This window comes from Lithobates pipiens, unplaced genomic scaffold, assembly GCF_037356315.1.
Source record: "Lithobates pipiens isolate NorthernLeopardFrog02 unplaced genomic scaffold, aLitPip1_a1.2 Scaffold_22, whole genome shotgun sequence".
NCBI lineage: Eukaryota > Metazoa > Chordata > Amphibia > Anura > Ranidae > Lithobates > Lithobates pipiens.
This window is the reverse complement of record NW_027507784.1, coordinates 139,785,602-139,802,186: the sequence shown is the minus strand read 5'-3', so window position 1 is coordinate 139,802,186 and position 16,585 is coordinate 139,785,602. Positions and strand designations below refer to the sequence as shown.

At 40.3% G+C, this 16,585-nt stretch overlaps 1 protein-coding gene across 11 annotated transcripts in view; it reads left to right on the top strand.

Moving 5' to 3' along the window:
• Positions 1-16,585, top strand: part of UNC80 (unc-80 subunit of NALCN channel complex) — a 318,404-nt gene that overhangs the window by 150,267 nt on the left and 151,552 nt on the right. For 9 of the 11 annotated variants that reach the window (XM_077448370.1, XM_077448371.1, XM_077448372.1 and 6 more), the window contains 3 exons: positions 157-343; positions 1,787-1,918; positions 2,011-2,154. In XM_077448370.1, coding sequence (XP_077304496.1) covers positions 157-343; positions 1,787-1,918; positions 2,011-2,154 — 463 coding nt within the window. The remainder of the gene's footprint in view (positions 1-156; positions 344-1,786; positions 1,919-2,010; positions 2,155-16,585) is intronic. The other 2 variants (XM_077448364.1, XM_077448363.1) reach the window with 2 other exon arrangements.

Here is a 16,585-nt window from a genome sequence, read left to right as displayed (position 1 = left end):
ATCTACTCTATATAAGTCATGTGGTGGTGGTTGAATTATACAACAGAGGACTCTCTTTTGTATAGATAGTGTCTCATTCTCTTCCTGAGAAATTCTTTATTGCTAATATTTTAAGCTTGTATAATGGAATGTGCTCTTACAATATTTTAACTCTAGAAATCATTCTCTGCTCGTGCTGTGTCCCGATCCCACCAGAGGGCTGAACATATTCTCAAGAACCTACAACAAGAAGAAGAGAAGAAGAGGTTGGGGAGGGAGGCTAGTCTGATCACTGCAATACCGGTCACACAGGAGGCTTGCTATGAACCAACCTGTTCTCCTAGCTCAGAACAGGAGGAGGAAGGTGTGCTTGGTGCATGTAGCCTGCAATAATGATACACAAACATATACACACTGTAAAATATGTAAATGAAAACAAATACCATTACTTGTACCACATGAAGTTTTATCTTTGTCAACTAGGCAAAAAGCTATATGTGAAACTAAGAAGATAGTTCAAAGAACTGCATGTATATATTATCTGGCAAAATGAAAAAAATATCCACTCTATCTCTTCTAACTATATGCAGTATATGTGAGGGATCTAAATTATCCTATTCATGTAAAAGGAAGAATGAAGTTGGAATTTGTAAGGACACCTGCATCTCAAATCCGAGGGATCAACGGAAGCAAATATAGCTAATGTTTCCCTTAATGCCAGAGTTTAAAGTCCAGCTTCAGCCAAATCGTTTCTTCTAATTTTGGATAGAGTCAGGTAGTATTAGAACCTCTGTGAAATGTTTTATTATGGTTTGTGCCCCAATTGGGTTATTATAACCTCAGTATTTGTCCTAGGGACCACTGTCAATGGAAGAAATTATGATGGGGAGAGTCCAAAATGTTATCATTGTCACTAGAATTGGAGTAGAGGTGATATCTAGACTTGTGCACAATGGAAAATTTTGTTTAGTTTCGGTTCGTTGTCATTCCTAAAATACATAATTTCGTTCTGTTATATTCGTTATGTTACCTTAATACGTTTTCGGATAATTCGTTATTATTCGTAGAGTGTCGAATTAATTCGTTCGTATTCGTTGAAATTCGTTATTTATGTATGTATAGACATTCGTGATAATGATTCCTAGTTTGGAAAGTCGTTTGTTTATTGAAGCTTTTAACACACACAATGACAACGTCTCTTCTCCTCGGCTCAAATACAATACAACACCCTGCTAACTCAGTTCTCAGGAATGCACTTTGCCAGTAATCCATCCTCCGGCACAAAATTAATTAGCTGATTGGACTATAAGATTTACTTTGAGCTGACCTTTTGTTTCATTAGATCTTTAAAGAATTACCGAATCATGTCAAATTCATTCGTTATATTTCTTTCGTATTCGTTGTTATTCGTTATTTTTTGATGCAAAATTCGGCCGAATTTCGATTCGTTACAAAACGAATTGCACAAGCCTAGTGATATCTTCAAATGAGGACATATGTTCCAGCAACAACTGTCAGATATTGGATTTTCCCTCACATTTGGGTGCTTTCTGTTGTGTTGCTAGAGATAGTAAGCATATGAAAATCTCACAAACTCTATCCAAAACTGAAAACTTTTTGACTGGATTTATACTTTAACACTATCTTGCTTCTATATATTTAGTTGACTGACTACATATTAATTATGAATGTTGGTTCAAGGCTATCACACTGAAAGACTAACTGTTGACAGAGGTCATTATTGTGTACTATTTACAATTCTCTGGTCAAATAGGGCAGGTTTCACCTCTCCAATTTTGATTGCCAGTAGAAGAAGCTGCCAACTTGAATTCCCGTCGTCTATCAGTGAGTCCATCCTGCACCTCAAGCACGTCTCACCGTAACTACTCTTTCCGCCGTGGCTCTGTGTGGTCAATGCGCTCTGCAGTCAGCGCTGAAGGTCAGTCTCAACCATTGCTAGTACCATTATTCATACATTTCCAGAGTTATAATGAGAACAAAGTGCAGAAACACTTTTTCTACTTTAATCAGATGAGGAACATGCTACAGAGCATAACGCAAATCATCATGTGTCTCAGCCACCACAGCCTGTGTTCCCAGCGTGCATCTGTGCTGCTGTCCTGCCGATTGTTCACCTCATGGAGGACGGAGATGTTCGTGAAGATGGTGTGGCAGGTAAAAGTTCTATCTCCCTCACCATTATTTATCCCTTTAACATACTAAAAGTAACTTGAAATCACAAGGGATGTTTTGTCTATTCAGAGCACTAAGGCATACTCTAGATTGAGACTTCTTCGGAAAACAATCAAAAATTGTCCTAAACTTCCACACTTAACGTGGAGTTCCAGCTTGGGTGAAAAAAAATGAAGTCAGCAGCTACAAATACTGTAGCTGCTGACTTTTAATATAAATACACCTGTCCATGGGAGCCTGAAATGTCAGCACCTGAAGTCAACCCATTGGCTCCGGGTGCAGGCGCTGGCATTCTTACTAAGGGAAACAGGAATTGAAGCTTTGTGGCTTCACAGCGTGTTTTCTACAGTGCTTTCTGAATGGTCCCGTCATCTTCTGGGAAACACACAGGAAATGTGATACCCTAACTACCAAGGCCTGAGGTGTGCCTTGGCCTAGCTGGTCAATACGCCTAAAAGAGGGCATATCCTGAATGTAGGAATATGAAAATGTACGATGTGTAAAAGTATATGAAGGTTTGTGGGAAACGGGTGGGTGGGAACCCTGAATACAAGCCCACACAGGATCAGACAGAGGAGGAGGGATATATACCCCTCAGACTCCTCCTACAACTACAGGCTGGCCTCGGTCCAGTCTTCTTACTTGTAGTCAGAGTCTTCACTTGCAATGCGATACCCTAACTACCAAGGCCTTAGGTGTGCCTTGACCTAGCTGGTCAGTACGCCTAAAAGAGGACAAAAAGACAAGAAAGTAGGTGTGATAAGAAAGCTTGATGAAGGGTAGGTAACAATCCGTCTAGTAGAGTAGCGTACGCCCGGATGGCTTCAGTATATGGATCTGGTATATATTATCTTTAACAGGAGGAAAAACAGTGTCCCATGAATTGATAATAAGAAGGGACCCTACTGTTTGGAACCTGCGAAACTGCCCAGAAGCCAAACAAATGTCCCGTAAATGATTTGTATAAAGCCTATTTTCCAAGAAAACACAGGCATTGGAACAAACTGCTTGTAGTGAGAAGATACGTGGGGGAAAAGGGAGCAAGGGCTGACTCGAGGAGCCCCTGCGAAATAATTGCAGAGGAGATCAAACACTTCAAAACAGACATCAGTCAAGTAGCTCTGTGAAATTCCCATGAACCCCTGGCCTGTCTGTCTGTTCTTGGTATGGGGAAGTTTGAGAGGGTGAGCAGCAAAAATGGACTAACTGACAGGAGTTTGCAGGGGTTTGAATTGCTGGATACCTGATAGATATGTTTGATAGTGTTGGCGGATAAGGCCAATACGCTGTGGCAATATGCATTGATAAACATAAAGAAAAACATACCAGACACACAAACAACTGGTCCCACGTGATTTAAATCAGGTCGTGCTTCTGCTTGTAACCTGACAACTGCATCGGAGTCCTGAAACAGGGGAAGGAGGGCCAGTCCCAATCCTGGGTAATAAGTTTAATCGCATGATTCAGCATACCCAAAGTGTGGGCCATCAAAAGAATGTTGGCTCAGCACATATCCTGCGAGAGACTGCAGATCCCTGGGCGGTAACCAGGGTCTCCACGTAACAGGACATCAACTAAATTAATTAACCTCTGACACCCCTGCAGGTACCCAAGATCCAATGGAGTGCTTGGCAAAGGTGTCAAAGCAAGGACTGTAGAAAGTGCTGAATCGTTAAATCCACGGATATTTCCGCAGGAAAGAGGCAGCCAAAAAGTAACAAATGATGTTGGAAACTTGCCACTGGAGACCCTGGTGGGCTGACCGACCATCTTTGGAACGAAGTTGAAGAACCAGACCAAGCACAACTTGGAAATTACTGCCTCCACTAACTTGATTGACAATGAAAGCATGACTTTGACTGTCAATGTCTGCAGAAGCCAAGATACTACATACGAAAGACGAGATAGTAATGAGGCCTGCGTGTAGGCCTGAAAAATTCTTCTGGCAGGGGCTGTCTGGAGACCAGGGGTGGGAGATTCAAACACAGCCTCTGACAAGGAGCATTACTTGGCTCAGACATATTGAACCAGAAGGCTTAACAAGACCAGTGGACTAAGGGGATGCTGACCTTGCTTGCAGGAATATAGGAAGAGCAGAAGCTGGGGGTGCGCTGGCATCCATCCGGTCTTGCAATTGTAACAGGCTGTAGAGAGCATGTTTAGCCCACATGAATATACATTAAAGACTAATGCCCAGAACATGTTCCATGCTGGTGAATGGGCATAGCTGGGACAGAATTGGAAACAATCCGAAGTGTACCGCCTTCCCGGCTATGGCCGGGAAAGGAAAACCCCTGTGACAAAGTTCTGCTGTGCTTAAGAATGTACCAATTCCTTGATGACAGAGTGCTATGATGTTCTGAACCCCCCCTTGTGGGGTTGAGGGGATGAACATGAATTAGTTGCTTCCGAAACGTGTGGCATGCCCAACCCAAGGGAACACAAACTAGAGAAAATGACAACAGACAACCAGACTTGAGAACACCACCCCTCTGTGCCTACCTGAGTATAGGGATGTAAGCAATAATGGCAAGACCACAGGGCGTGAATTAAGCTGATGATGACCTCCCACCCTAGTGTATGTAGTAAGTGAGCCTGAGTAACCTGCAGTGCAGAGATAGGTCATTTAAAACTGAACACTCAGGGCTAGTGTACCCACAGACCGTGTTGGGTAGTTGTACAGGTGTAATAAAATGAACATGCATTGTATGATGTGTGGTATACAGGCGAGAAGATTGTGGTCACCAATCATTTAAAAACAAAACCTCAGCCCATATGGATCTGTAGACGTGACAGATCCAGGGATGAGAGCACTAGCTAACTAAACCCAGGTATACAAGAAACCTGAACGAAAGGTACGCTGAGACATGTAAACAAATTAAGATACAGCTATGTATGCCGTGACTGCATGGTACCTACATACTATGACAGAACATGCTACGACATAACCGCTATGACAGAAACACGCTGTGACAGAAACACGCTGTGACAGAAACACGCTGTGACAGAAACCGCTTATGAATGGAACATGCTTATGACTGGAACACGCTATGACTGGAACACGCTGTGACTGGAACACGCTGTGACTGGAACAAGCTATGACTGGAACACACTATGACTGGAACACGCTGTGACATGAACACGCTATGACCGCCACACGCTATGATAGCACTTCATAACAGAACGGCTGTGACTGGAACGCGTTGTGACTAAAACATGATATGACTGAAACGCGCTATCACCGGACCCGATGTGATAGCACCCGATATGACAGGACACGCTATGACGGGACACGCTATGATGGAACACACTATGACAGGGCACGCTATGACAGGAAACACTATAACCGACCCACTATGACAGAACCGCTACGTCAGAAACATGCTACGACAGAACACGCTGTGACCGAACCGCTATGACTGGAACACTCTATGACTGAGACACATGCTATGACTGAAACACTTTATGACGGAAACACGCTATGACTAAACACGTTATGACAGCACCCGCTATTACAGTGCCCGCTATGACAGCACCCGCTATGACAGTGCCCACTATGACAGTACAGCTATAACAGTATCCGCTATGACAGAAACAAGCTAATAAAGGAACGATGTGAAGCATAAGTCATGAAATGACCATGAAAGTGGAGCTACCACACCAAACAGCCGCCCCTTCTCAGTCCTTGCCCTCATTGACCCCCCTCCCCCAGAAGCTTGCAGGGAGAGATGCTGCAACAGATCTCACAAGTGTTGACCGATGAACCTGCTGGTCTTCTGCACCCCCCCCCCCGTGATTTGTGACCCCTCTGTTATAACATTATTGAAGTGACAGAAAAGTTCCCCACTGTGGCTCATTCCTATCAGGTAACAATCTCAGCTGGGAGTGTGTCTGTGCATGCTCAGTACAAACAGGAAGCTACATTCCCCAGCTCTATGGAAACTCTAGAGCCTGTGATGATGGAGGAGGGGGGATGTTCCTGAGTGGGGAGCGCTGTACTAGGAAGTGTCCTTACTGCCATGACAGGAACCAGTAAGGAATGAGTTACCATGAGAAGAGGGCGGAGACAGCCCGATGCTTGGACGGTGTGGCAGAACCCCTTCCTCACTACACAGGAGGATGTGATAGTGGATACATCAACATCGCCTGGTGTGGGTGATCAGCAGCCCCAGCCAGGCAAGGTGGGGACACCTGATAGTGGGTGACAGCTGACTGCTGGGACTGTCCTGGGGGTTCATGGTGTCTGGGCTATACTGGACAAGACCGGTGGTCTAAGGGGATGCTGACCTTGCCTACAGGAATGTAGGAAGAGCAGGACCTGGGGGTGGGCTGACATCCATCCTGTCTTGCAATCGTAGCAGGCCATGGAGAGCATGTTTAGCCCACATGTATTTGCCTTAAAGAATAATGCCCAGAACATGTTCCATGCTAGTGGCCATTCAGATATATAGAGTGCCCTGGACTTGTCCACATACACTGGGATTATCTGTGGACATTCTCTACTGTGCTGCAAGTGCCCCCCCCCCGTCATTGGCAACCCCCCCTTGATGCCCGGCATGAGCACCGGGTCGAGTAAGCAGGTGGGTGCCCCCCCCCCAATGGTGACCAGTGTGAGCACCAGGAAAAGAACCGCCACGAGACTCCTGCAGGCTGACCACCATTCTGGAAAGAAACCGGAAGTGACGCTGCCAGCCAGTGAACCCGGAAATTACATGTGTCGGCTGTAACCCTGAATTCGAGCCGATGCAGGATCAGACAGAGGAGGAGGGATATAAAGCCCTCAGACTCCTCCTACAAATACAGGCTAGCCTACAGCCAGCCTTCTTACTTAACAATTAATATTGGGTCCCTTTGGCTTCTCTAAGAGGGATGAATGTATCTGCCTGGGTTCAATTTGCTGGTAAATTAGCCAAACCCTACTTGAAATCTGTGAAACCCAAGCTTAGCCCATTAAAGTTTATGGTTGGTGAATCTTGAAATTAAATTCTCGCCATTTTCAAGGCTGATAGGCAAGCTGCTATAAAAAAAAATGGCCATGGGGAGATGTTCACTGCCATGGAGGACATTTAGGAATGCAAAAACATTTTCAAACTATCATACAGCAGGGAGAGGGTCTTTTTAATGTGACTGACGACAAAAGAAAAACACCAATCCTTAAAATGATATGCTTGGGAGTAGCCTTAAAACGGTATGTGATGTTGTTGAACAGTACAAACTTCATATACAGCATCAGCAGGACCATATTCTGGCATCATATATTTTGAATGTGTAATTGAATTTTACACTTTTACTTTCAGTTTGGCTTAAATACAACAGCAGAGCTCTGGTTCATTTCAACTTGAAAAAATGTTTTTATAGGTAATTTTAGCATGAAATCTGATATTTTTATTGACGTAATAGGCCTGAATTGAACGGTGGAAGTAGCAGCCACAGCAGATGTAAAAGGTATAGAAAAATACATTTTAAGCTCTCGGATTCATACAAATTAGCTAGTGGCATAACATTTTATTAGTACAGTTTGTGAGTTTCTTTTTTGTAGAACTGCATTGTCTTATGGCCTGTATACATGATCCGAATATCGTACGAAAACTCAGAGGAAGAATTGTACGATTTTTGGATCGCGTGTATACTACTTTCGAGAGCCGTTCACGACAGTTCATCCGATATTATTCGATCAGACAAGCACGAAAATTTTCCTCGTACAAAACCAGATCATATGATTTTCCTTTAGTTAGTATAGTTGTCGTCTGAAAATACAATACAAATACATTACAACACATGACATCACTTCTGATTTTCTGTCATACGAGAATTTTCGTGACTTTATTTACCTATTCAATATCTACTACGACTATTAAGCAAAAAAGGTTGTACTATCTGTCGTACGATATTCAGATCAGGTGTACAGGCCTTTAGGTTGTAAAAGTTTATTAAAACATCTCTGTGGAAGATGTGGAATCATCTTTAGTATCTGGTATATCAGGAGAAGAAATGGTAGATCATCCTATAAATAGTTCCCCCATAGATATTCTGGAAATGGAAATAGATGACAAAAAGGAGAAGGAGAAGGAAGAATGGGATATTAAAGCTTATATAACCTCCTTACCCACAAGGGTGGATATGGATCACTATGTTCAGAGGATGGAGAAAGCGTATAAAACAGAAATCCAAGAGATAAAAACAATTGCGTTGGAAACGCATGGTAAAATAGAAGGTATGAATATAAGAATGGAAAGTTTGGAGAAGGAGCTAAAGCAGGTGAAGGAAAAAATGCAAGAGCAAGAAAAGGATTTAAAGCAAGCAGTAAGTACTATGGATGAGCAAGAAAACAGAAGTAGAAGGAATAATATAAGAATAAGAGGCTTAAAGGAAAGCGTGACTTCAGAAATGCTCCTGGAAGTAATTCAAAAGATCTTTAGTAATATATTGCAGGACTTATCAAAAGCAGAAATATTAATTGATAGAGTGCACCGGGCTATGGCACCAAGAAAAGGGGATGTCAATATGCCTAGAGATGTGATATGTAAACTTCACTATCCTCAAACTAAGGAGAAGATCATGGCGGCAGTACGGAAAAATAATCATATACAGTATGAAGGATCAAATTTGCTTTTTTTTCAGGACTTATCTAAATTAACATTGGATAAAAGAAGGGCTCTGAAACCATTATTGGAGCAGTTAAGGATTAAAAATAAGCAATATAGATGGAAATTTCCCTTTCAGCTACAGGTTCAGCATGAAGGACAGACTGTAATATTTAGAGAAATGGCTGATTTAGAGGACTTTCAGAAGAAATTGCAGCTTCCAGAAGTGAAAATACTAGACTGGCCTAAGGATTTTATTAGAAGGAGATAGGAGGGAAATGGGGGCTGAGGTGGAGGGGAGGGGGAGTGGATTGGGGGGGGAGGTTGGATATAGGTGGGTAAAGGGTGGAAGGGGTGGTGAGGATAGGTGTTGGGAGGGAGGGGATGTAGGGGGGTATAATGGTAATGGGTAAAAGGAAGTAAGTCGAAAAGGCAAGAAAGAGTCACTAAATTGTATGGATGTATTATATTTGGTATGTCACAGGCCTTAATAGTAATAATTAATTTGTTAACAAGATTATTAAATATACACATTGGGGTTGGTTATGTTAATTTAGGGTTAATAAAACACTATTGATATGGGAGGTTAATATATAGTTTGGATATGTTAGATATGTAGTGGTATATCTAACCTTAATTAAACACTTAGTAATGGGTGTGTAATATTACCCCCTCCCCCCTCCCCTTTTTTTTTTTTTTTTTTTTTTTCCTCTCCCCCTCTTCACTACTCTCCACCATATCCCTCTCTCTCCCCTGGTTTATTTTCCTATGGTCTCCTCATTATAGTTGGAAGGGGAAAAAATAGCTCAAAGCTTGATGGTAAGATGGAAGATGTATAAATAAATGATAAGGCAAATAGATGTATATAGAAAAGGAGAATAATTCGAATAGGAATGGAAAAATAGCATGTAACGGCCGAATGGTAGTAAAGTTAGATCAGCAGTATTAGATACCCCCCTCAATAGGGACCTTACCTAGGGTAAGATAGACTAGTATAGTCAATAATTAGGGGATAAGAGGTGTCAAAGGGGTGGGTTGGAGTATATGTGGGTGTAAATTTTAGGGCGAATAAGTGGTAATGGATTGGGTAGGATAAGGAAGTAGATTGGAAGGTATTAAGTGATATTTGTGTTAGTATAGTAAGTGTTTGCGAGTTCTTCTTATTATTTTTTTTCTTTATTTTTTTTTTCTTTATGGGAAATGTAAGGTTTTGCTCCTTTAATGTCAGAGGTCTAAACTCCCACTCTAAAAGAAATCAAATATTGAATTTTATGAATAAACAGAAAATTGATATAGTGCTATTTCAAGAAACACACTTTCGATCAGATCACATACCTAAAATAAATAATAGAAATTATAGTGTGTGGATACATGATACATTTCCTTACTCTAAATCAAAAGGTGTATCGATTGCGTTTCATAGGGATATACCAGTCCAAATAATACAAAAATATGAAGGTAAGGATGGGAGGTTATTAATAATAAAACTTAAGCTGTATGGAAAAATATTTACAATAATAAATTTGTACCTTCCAAATTATGGGCAAATAGAGACTGGAATAAAAGCCCTATCAGAGGCAATGGAGAAAGCTGAGGGAATAGTAATTGTGGGAGGCGACTTTAATTTCCTGATGGATATAAAAAGGGACACTACAAATATTAATATGCAAAAAAAAAAAGAATAACATTAAAATAAAGGAATTTAAAAATGTCTTGAGAAAATACCAGCTAACTGATATATGGAGGGCCCAACATCAAATGGAGAAAAATTATACATACTATTCAAATATTCACAACTCATACCACAGATTAGATTATTTTTTTGTAAATAGGGAAGGTTTAATAATGAAGCCAATATCAGAGATAGGGGGATTTCTATGGTCAGATCACGCCCCAATATATCTAGAGTTTGCAGTAATTGTGACAAAGAAAAGGAGTGGGATATGGAGATTGAATGATAATCTAATCAAAGATAATAAATGTGAGGTAGAGATACAACAAACTATAAAAGAATTTTTAATAACTCATGAAGGAGATGAAACATCATTCCCAATTCAATGGGAAACATTAAAATGTGTATTGAGGGGAATATTCATCAAGCATGGAGCAAGAAGAAAAAAAGAAAAAATATTGAAACAATCTCAATTGGAAACAGAGATTAGAGAATTAGAGGAGTTACATAAGAGGAGTATGAAACCATTTGATAGAATAAGATTAAAGGAAAAACAAATGGAAATGCAATCAATGCTTGATGAAGAGTCCCTACAGATAAGAGACAAAAATAGAACACAGTGGTATAAGTTCGGAAATAAATCAGGGAAAGTGTTGGCCCGAACATTAAAAAAGCAGCAACCCTTAAGTTACATAGAAAAAATTGTAAAACCAAATGGGGAAATGACATATGACCCAGTGGAAATATCTGAAACCTTTCATACTTACTACTCCAAGTTATATAATATAAAAGAAAATCAGGAATATAAGGAGAAAGGGAATAAGGGTGAGGCGATACGAAACTATATACGGGAAACAGCGGTACCCATGTTCTCAATAGAAAAAATTGAGGATCTGCAGCGTGAAATCTCAATAGAAGAAATAGAGCATGCAATCGCAGAACTTGCACTGGGAAAGAGTCCAGGCCCGGATGGGTATACCGCTAGATTCTATAAGACATTTAAGAGTTTAATCACGCCTATTCTTAAGAAAACATATAACTCTATCTCTCAAACACAGCCATTTGCAGTACAGAGCATGAAGGCCCATATCGTATTAATATTAAAGCCTGAAAAGGATCAATCAATTTGTAAAAACTATAGACCTATATCTTTGACAAACATAGATATAAGAATATACTCTAAGATAATAGCGAGACGAATAACAGAAATTATATCAGATCATATAAATTTGGACCAAACGGGTTTTATGAAGGGTAGAGAAACAAGGGATAACATTATCAAGACATGTACACTGATGGAATACGCTCAGAGAAATGCCATCCCTGCCTGCCTTCTGGCTATAGATGCCGAGAAGGCTTTTGATAGGGTGGGATGGCAATTCTTGGAGGAAGTATTGAGGCAAATAGGAATGGGACCTAAAATGCTAGATAGGATCACTGCATTATATAAAAATTCAAGAGCAAAAGTTAGGACAAATGGGATGTTGTCAGATTATATAAAGATATCAAATGGGACTAGACAGGGGTGTCCCCTATCCCCACTTCTGTACGGTATGATAATGGAACATCTTATGGAAGCTATAAGGGGAAATACGGATATCAAAGGGATAGAGGTTAAAGGTAAAGAATATAAGACGGCTGCATATGCAGATGATCTTTTATTATATATAACTAACCCTATAATTACAATACCAAATGTAATAAAAGAACTGGAAAGATTTGGGCAATTGAGCAACTTTAAAGTTAATTATGATAAATCTAAAGTAATGAACATCTCATTGGAAGAAGGAATGCAAAAGATAATACTAAATGATTTTAAATGGAAACAAGACGCGATTAAGTATCTTGGAATATATATTCCAAGTGACTTAAAACTTCTACAGGACATGAACTATAATAAAGCAATTTATAAGGTAAAAAAACTTTTAGGAAAATATGATAAAATAACTTATTCCTGGTTAGGGAAAATAAATATTCTAAAGATGGTGATACTACCAATTATGCTATATATTTTTCAAACGGTCCCTATTATACCATCAGGAAAGATTATGAAGGATTTAAGAGAAGCTGCAGAAAGTTTTATATGGTCGCATAAGGTTCCTAGAATAGGAAGAGAAGTATTAATAAGAACAAAAAAAAATGGAGGACTGGCAATGCCTGACTTCTCCAAATACCTCCAAGCAGCGTCAATAATGAGAATTATAGATTGGCAGCATAATGCAAAAAATAAACAATGGGTAAAGCTAGAAGAAGATATAATAGGGGCTAGAATAAAACATCAACCATGGATAAAATCTAATTTAAGACCAGAAGAAAAGGAGTTACCCATTTTTGTAAAAACAACATTAAAAATTTGGGATGATATAATAAAAAAAGGAAATCTCTCCTCAATGAGTGGCCCTGTGACCCCATTATTTGCCAACCCCGAATTTAGACCAGCACTAAAAAGCAAAACATTTCTTAAATGGAATATGGAGGAGCATGAGCGAATAATACAAATCCTGATAGATGGGAGAATGCCAACGTTTCAGGAAATGGGACATGAATATAATAATAAATGGCTGCAATACTCTCAGTTGAAAGCATATATAGATCCATTAATGATAAGTATTAATAGACAATTAACTGTATTCGAGCAAATAGTATTAAATAAGGATAAAGCGAATAAAAAACTTTCTAAGATATACAATCTATTACTCCCCTATGGTGATATTAAAAAAATAGCAGCAGTGAAAAAATGGGAGGAGGAAATAGGGAATGTGTTGACAGAGAAGGAATGGGAAGGGATATATGGAAGAATACATAAACTATCGGTAGCAATCAAGGACCAAGAAAAAAACTATAAAGTTGCAATAAGATGGTATAGAAGCCCAGTAGTAATGAATAGAATAAATAAAAGGAACCCTGAAACCTGTTGGAGATGCAAAATAGAAAAGGGTACTTTAGAACACATATGGTATAGCTGTTACAAGTTAAGAGATTTTTGGGGTAAGATAACAGAAATATATCAGCGAGTGACAGGTACTAGGATAAACATAGATATAATGATAGTACTATTCTCTCTCACACCTAAATCATTAACACAGAAAGAGATAGAGTTTTTGCACTGTATGACTACAGCTGCAAAAGTTGTAATAGCGCGAAAATGTAAAAAGGAAAATGCTCCATTAATAATAGAGTGGAAATGTGAAATGAGTGAAACACACTATATGGAGAAGCAAATAAGAGAAGAAGGATATGTGGAGAATCCGATTTCAAAGCATTGGAAAAAGTGGGAGGAGTTTTGCACCTCAGGGATCCTTAAGGAATATTTGTAAGTGAGGAAGTGGGGAGCGATGGGGTAGGGGGGAGGGATGAGGGCTGATTTATATATATATATATATATATATATATATATATATATTTATTTTTTTTTTTTTTTTTTTTTTTTGAGAAATATGTAGTAGTTGATGGATGTTAGGTATGTTGATGGATGTTTTGTATGTTTTATAATTATAAAGAAATAATAAAGAAAGATTTGAAACAAAACATTAAAACATGGTGCACAGAATACTTCAAAACCACAACTCAACATTCCCTGAACCCCCTTCCATTCCTATGTGACTAGTTATATACAAAATATAGATATGTATGTGGCTAGCCCCCGGACAGTATGCAAGCACTTGAATATGCAACAAATAGAAGGAGAAAATGCAGGTTATATCTTGCAATAAAAATTGTGTATTACTGTTTATATGAGAGACAATATCCACAAATATTATACAGTGGCTGGACAACAGTATGTAAGCATCTTGGTTCGGTCACACTATGAGAGGGAGAAATGTGGCAAGTTTTATCTTGAAATAAACAGAGTGTTTTACCTCAAAGACAATAGCCATGAATATTTTTGAGTTCCAGAGCACTGGAATAGGTCACAAACTTCAATGCACAGTGCAAGATTTTCCCTGCAGCCTGGTCACTGAAAAAAACGCAAACCATGATGTGCAACACAGTATTTAACCTGCAGGATACATTAGAAAATTTGGCAGCTGAGGTCCAGTTACAGAAACATTTGGCACCTTCACAGTGTTTGATCACCCAAATGGACCATGAGAGGTGGCAGGAGATGGCCATGGTGGTAGGCATTCTTTTTTGTGCCAGATGAAAGTTTAGTCTATATCATCAGCAGCAGGGTTTTGTAGTCATTGACAATCCAAGACTGGTTCACTTGAATGAAAATTAGCTGGTCCATGCTGTCAGGGGATAGGCAGATTCCCCTCTCTGTAACAAAATCTCCTGCTACACTGAAGGCCTTCTCAAACAGGATACTGGCTGCAGAGCAAGCCTGAAGCTACAGTGCACACTTTGCAATCTCCAGCCAGTGGTCCAGCCTGGATACCCAACAGCTCGTGGGATCAACACATGGTCCGGACACTGCTTGTGATTGGTGCTTGCAGCTGAGCCTGGTTTTAAAAATTCTTTAAAAGGGTGCCGAGCCAGCTGCTATTGGTGCCCTTCCTTCCTATGATTATAGGAATGTTGATCATCAGCAAGGATGCTGCCACCATCAGAAAATGCAGCAAAGAGTTTTCTTATGCAGAACCTTCCCAATGTCATGGATCCACAGTAATGTTTGTCTGTCAGCCTACCTCACCATGTGTTCAGCTTGAGAGACCAGCCACCCTTCACCTGGTTGCTTAAGTAATCTCTCCTCAAAGCATGGCTCCACCCCAGACCCTATCGGGGGAACACTATATTAACCTGTGCACTGCAAGCCAGCCCTGCTGATCAATATTGTGTCTTTGGCTTCCGTGTGCTCCTTGCTGTGTATTCTACGTCTGATTCTAGTTACTGATCTTGGCTTGTTCTTGACTATCTTTGTCTGCTTCATATCCCAACCTTGGCGTGTTCCTTGACTATCCTTACCTGGGAGGCCCTGGGGCTCGCGACCTGGAGCCAGACTGCAGCTACATCCATCCCCACCACTAGGGGCCTCTGGTAAACACCCGCTTTCTCTTAGATTCCGCACCCTGGGAAATCTCATGCTATAGCTCCCAGTGTGATCCATGTTGGTGCTCCAGAATACGTGCCCTCCTGAATCACCTAGAGCTCCATCCACAGCAGTTAGCTGTAGGGTCCACTACCTTGAGGTGCACTTCTGACCCCAACAGGGTGCATCTGTCACCTGGACTCAGATGACCTTACACTCACATGGTAGTTTCACCTCCTTCTGGGGTGGTGGCAGTAGATTAGCTATATTTCCATTTTAATATTAAAGGCCATGTTCGCTGAAGACTTTCTGCAGCAGGGGAGCCTGAATCCTCATCATTCCAGAGGACAAGAATTACTGTTCTCAGAAATCTCACCCCACCCACATACAATTTCTGGAGTTTGGGAGCAGTAAAACATTCCCCTTGAAGCCTGCTCAATTTCCTACTCCTGCCCTTCACTGCTATCACCCCAAACCTCCTCCTCCTTTTATTCCTCTTCTTTCTGCTCCCTCAAAGGGATGGATACATTGGAAAAGAATGCTGCTGGCCCTGAGATAGTCCTTCTCTTTCTTCCTGCTGATGTGTCTCCACTATTCAGTCTAGAAGACATACATTCAATGGTGAGGCAGTTCCCAATAAAAACAGACCTCCTTCAAACCGGTACAAGACTCTTATGTTATTTAACATGATGTTCTTGTATAGGTGCAAGTGAAGGGAGGGTATATATTTCAAAAAGGACACATGTCCTAAATAAAACATTTTGTATATGTTCTAAAATTTCTACAGATCACATTTGGCTAGAATCCAGTGCTTATTTGGATAGTGATATAAATGGTGGCAAGTTAACACTTAGTGGTCAATTTATAACAAAAATAGCTGAGCAAGTACCTTAAGCCTTCTCACAGCAGTCACAAATAATCACAGTATGGTGTATAATATAATACCTTATTATGGCCAGTATATGGAGCTGACAATCATAAGAAATAAACATATTATACACAATATGGTAATTATTTTTGATGGCTGCGCAAATGCTTAAAACATTTGCTAACCCCCTCAGAAAAATTGATCCTGCTCCTTTAAAGCATGTTATATGACACAGTGCTTGTCCTGTGTCATTTGGCTCCCTGTAAAACCTGGCTGATCCTGCCAGTTTCTCCCCATCCCTCTGTAAACTGACCACGGTG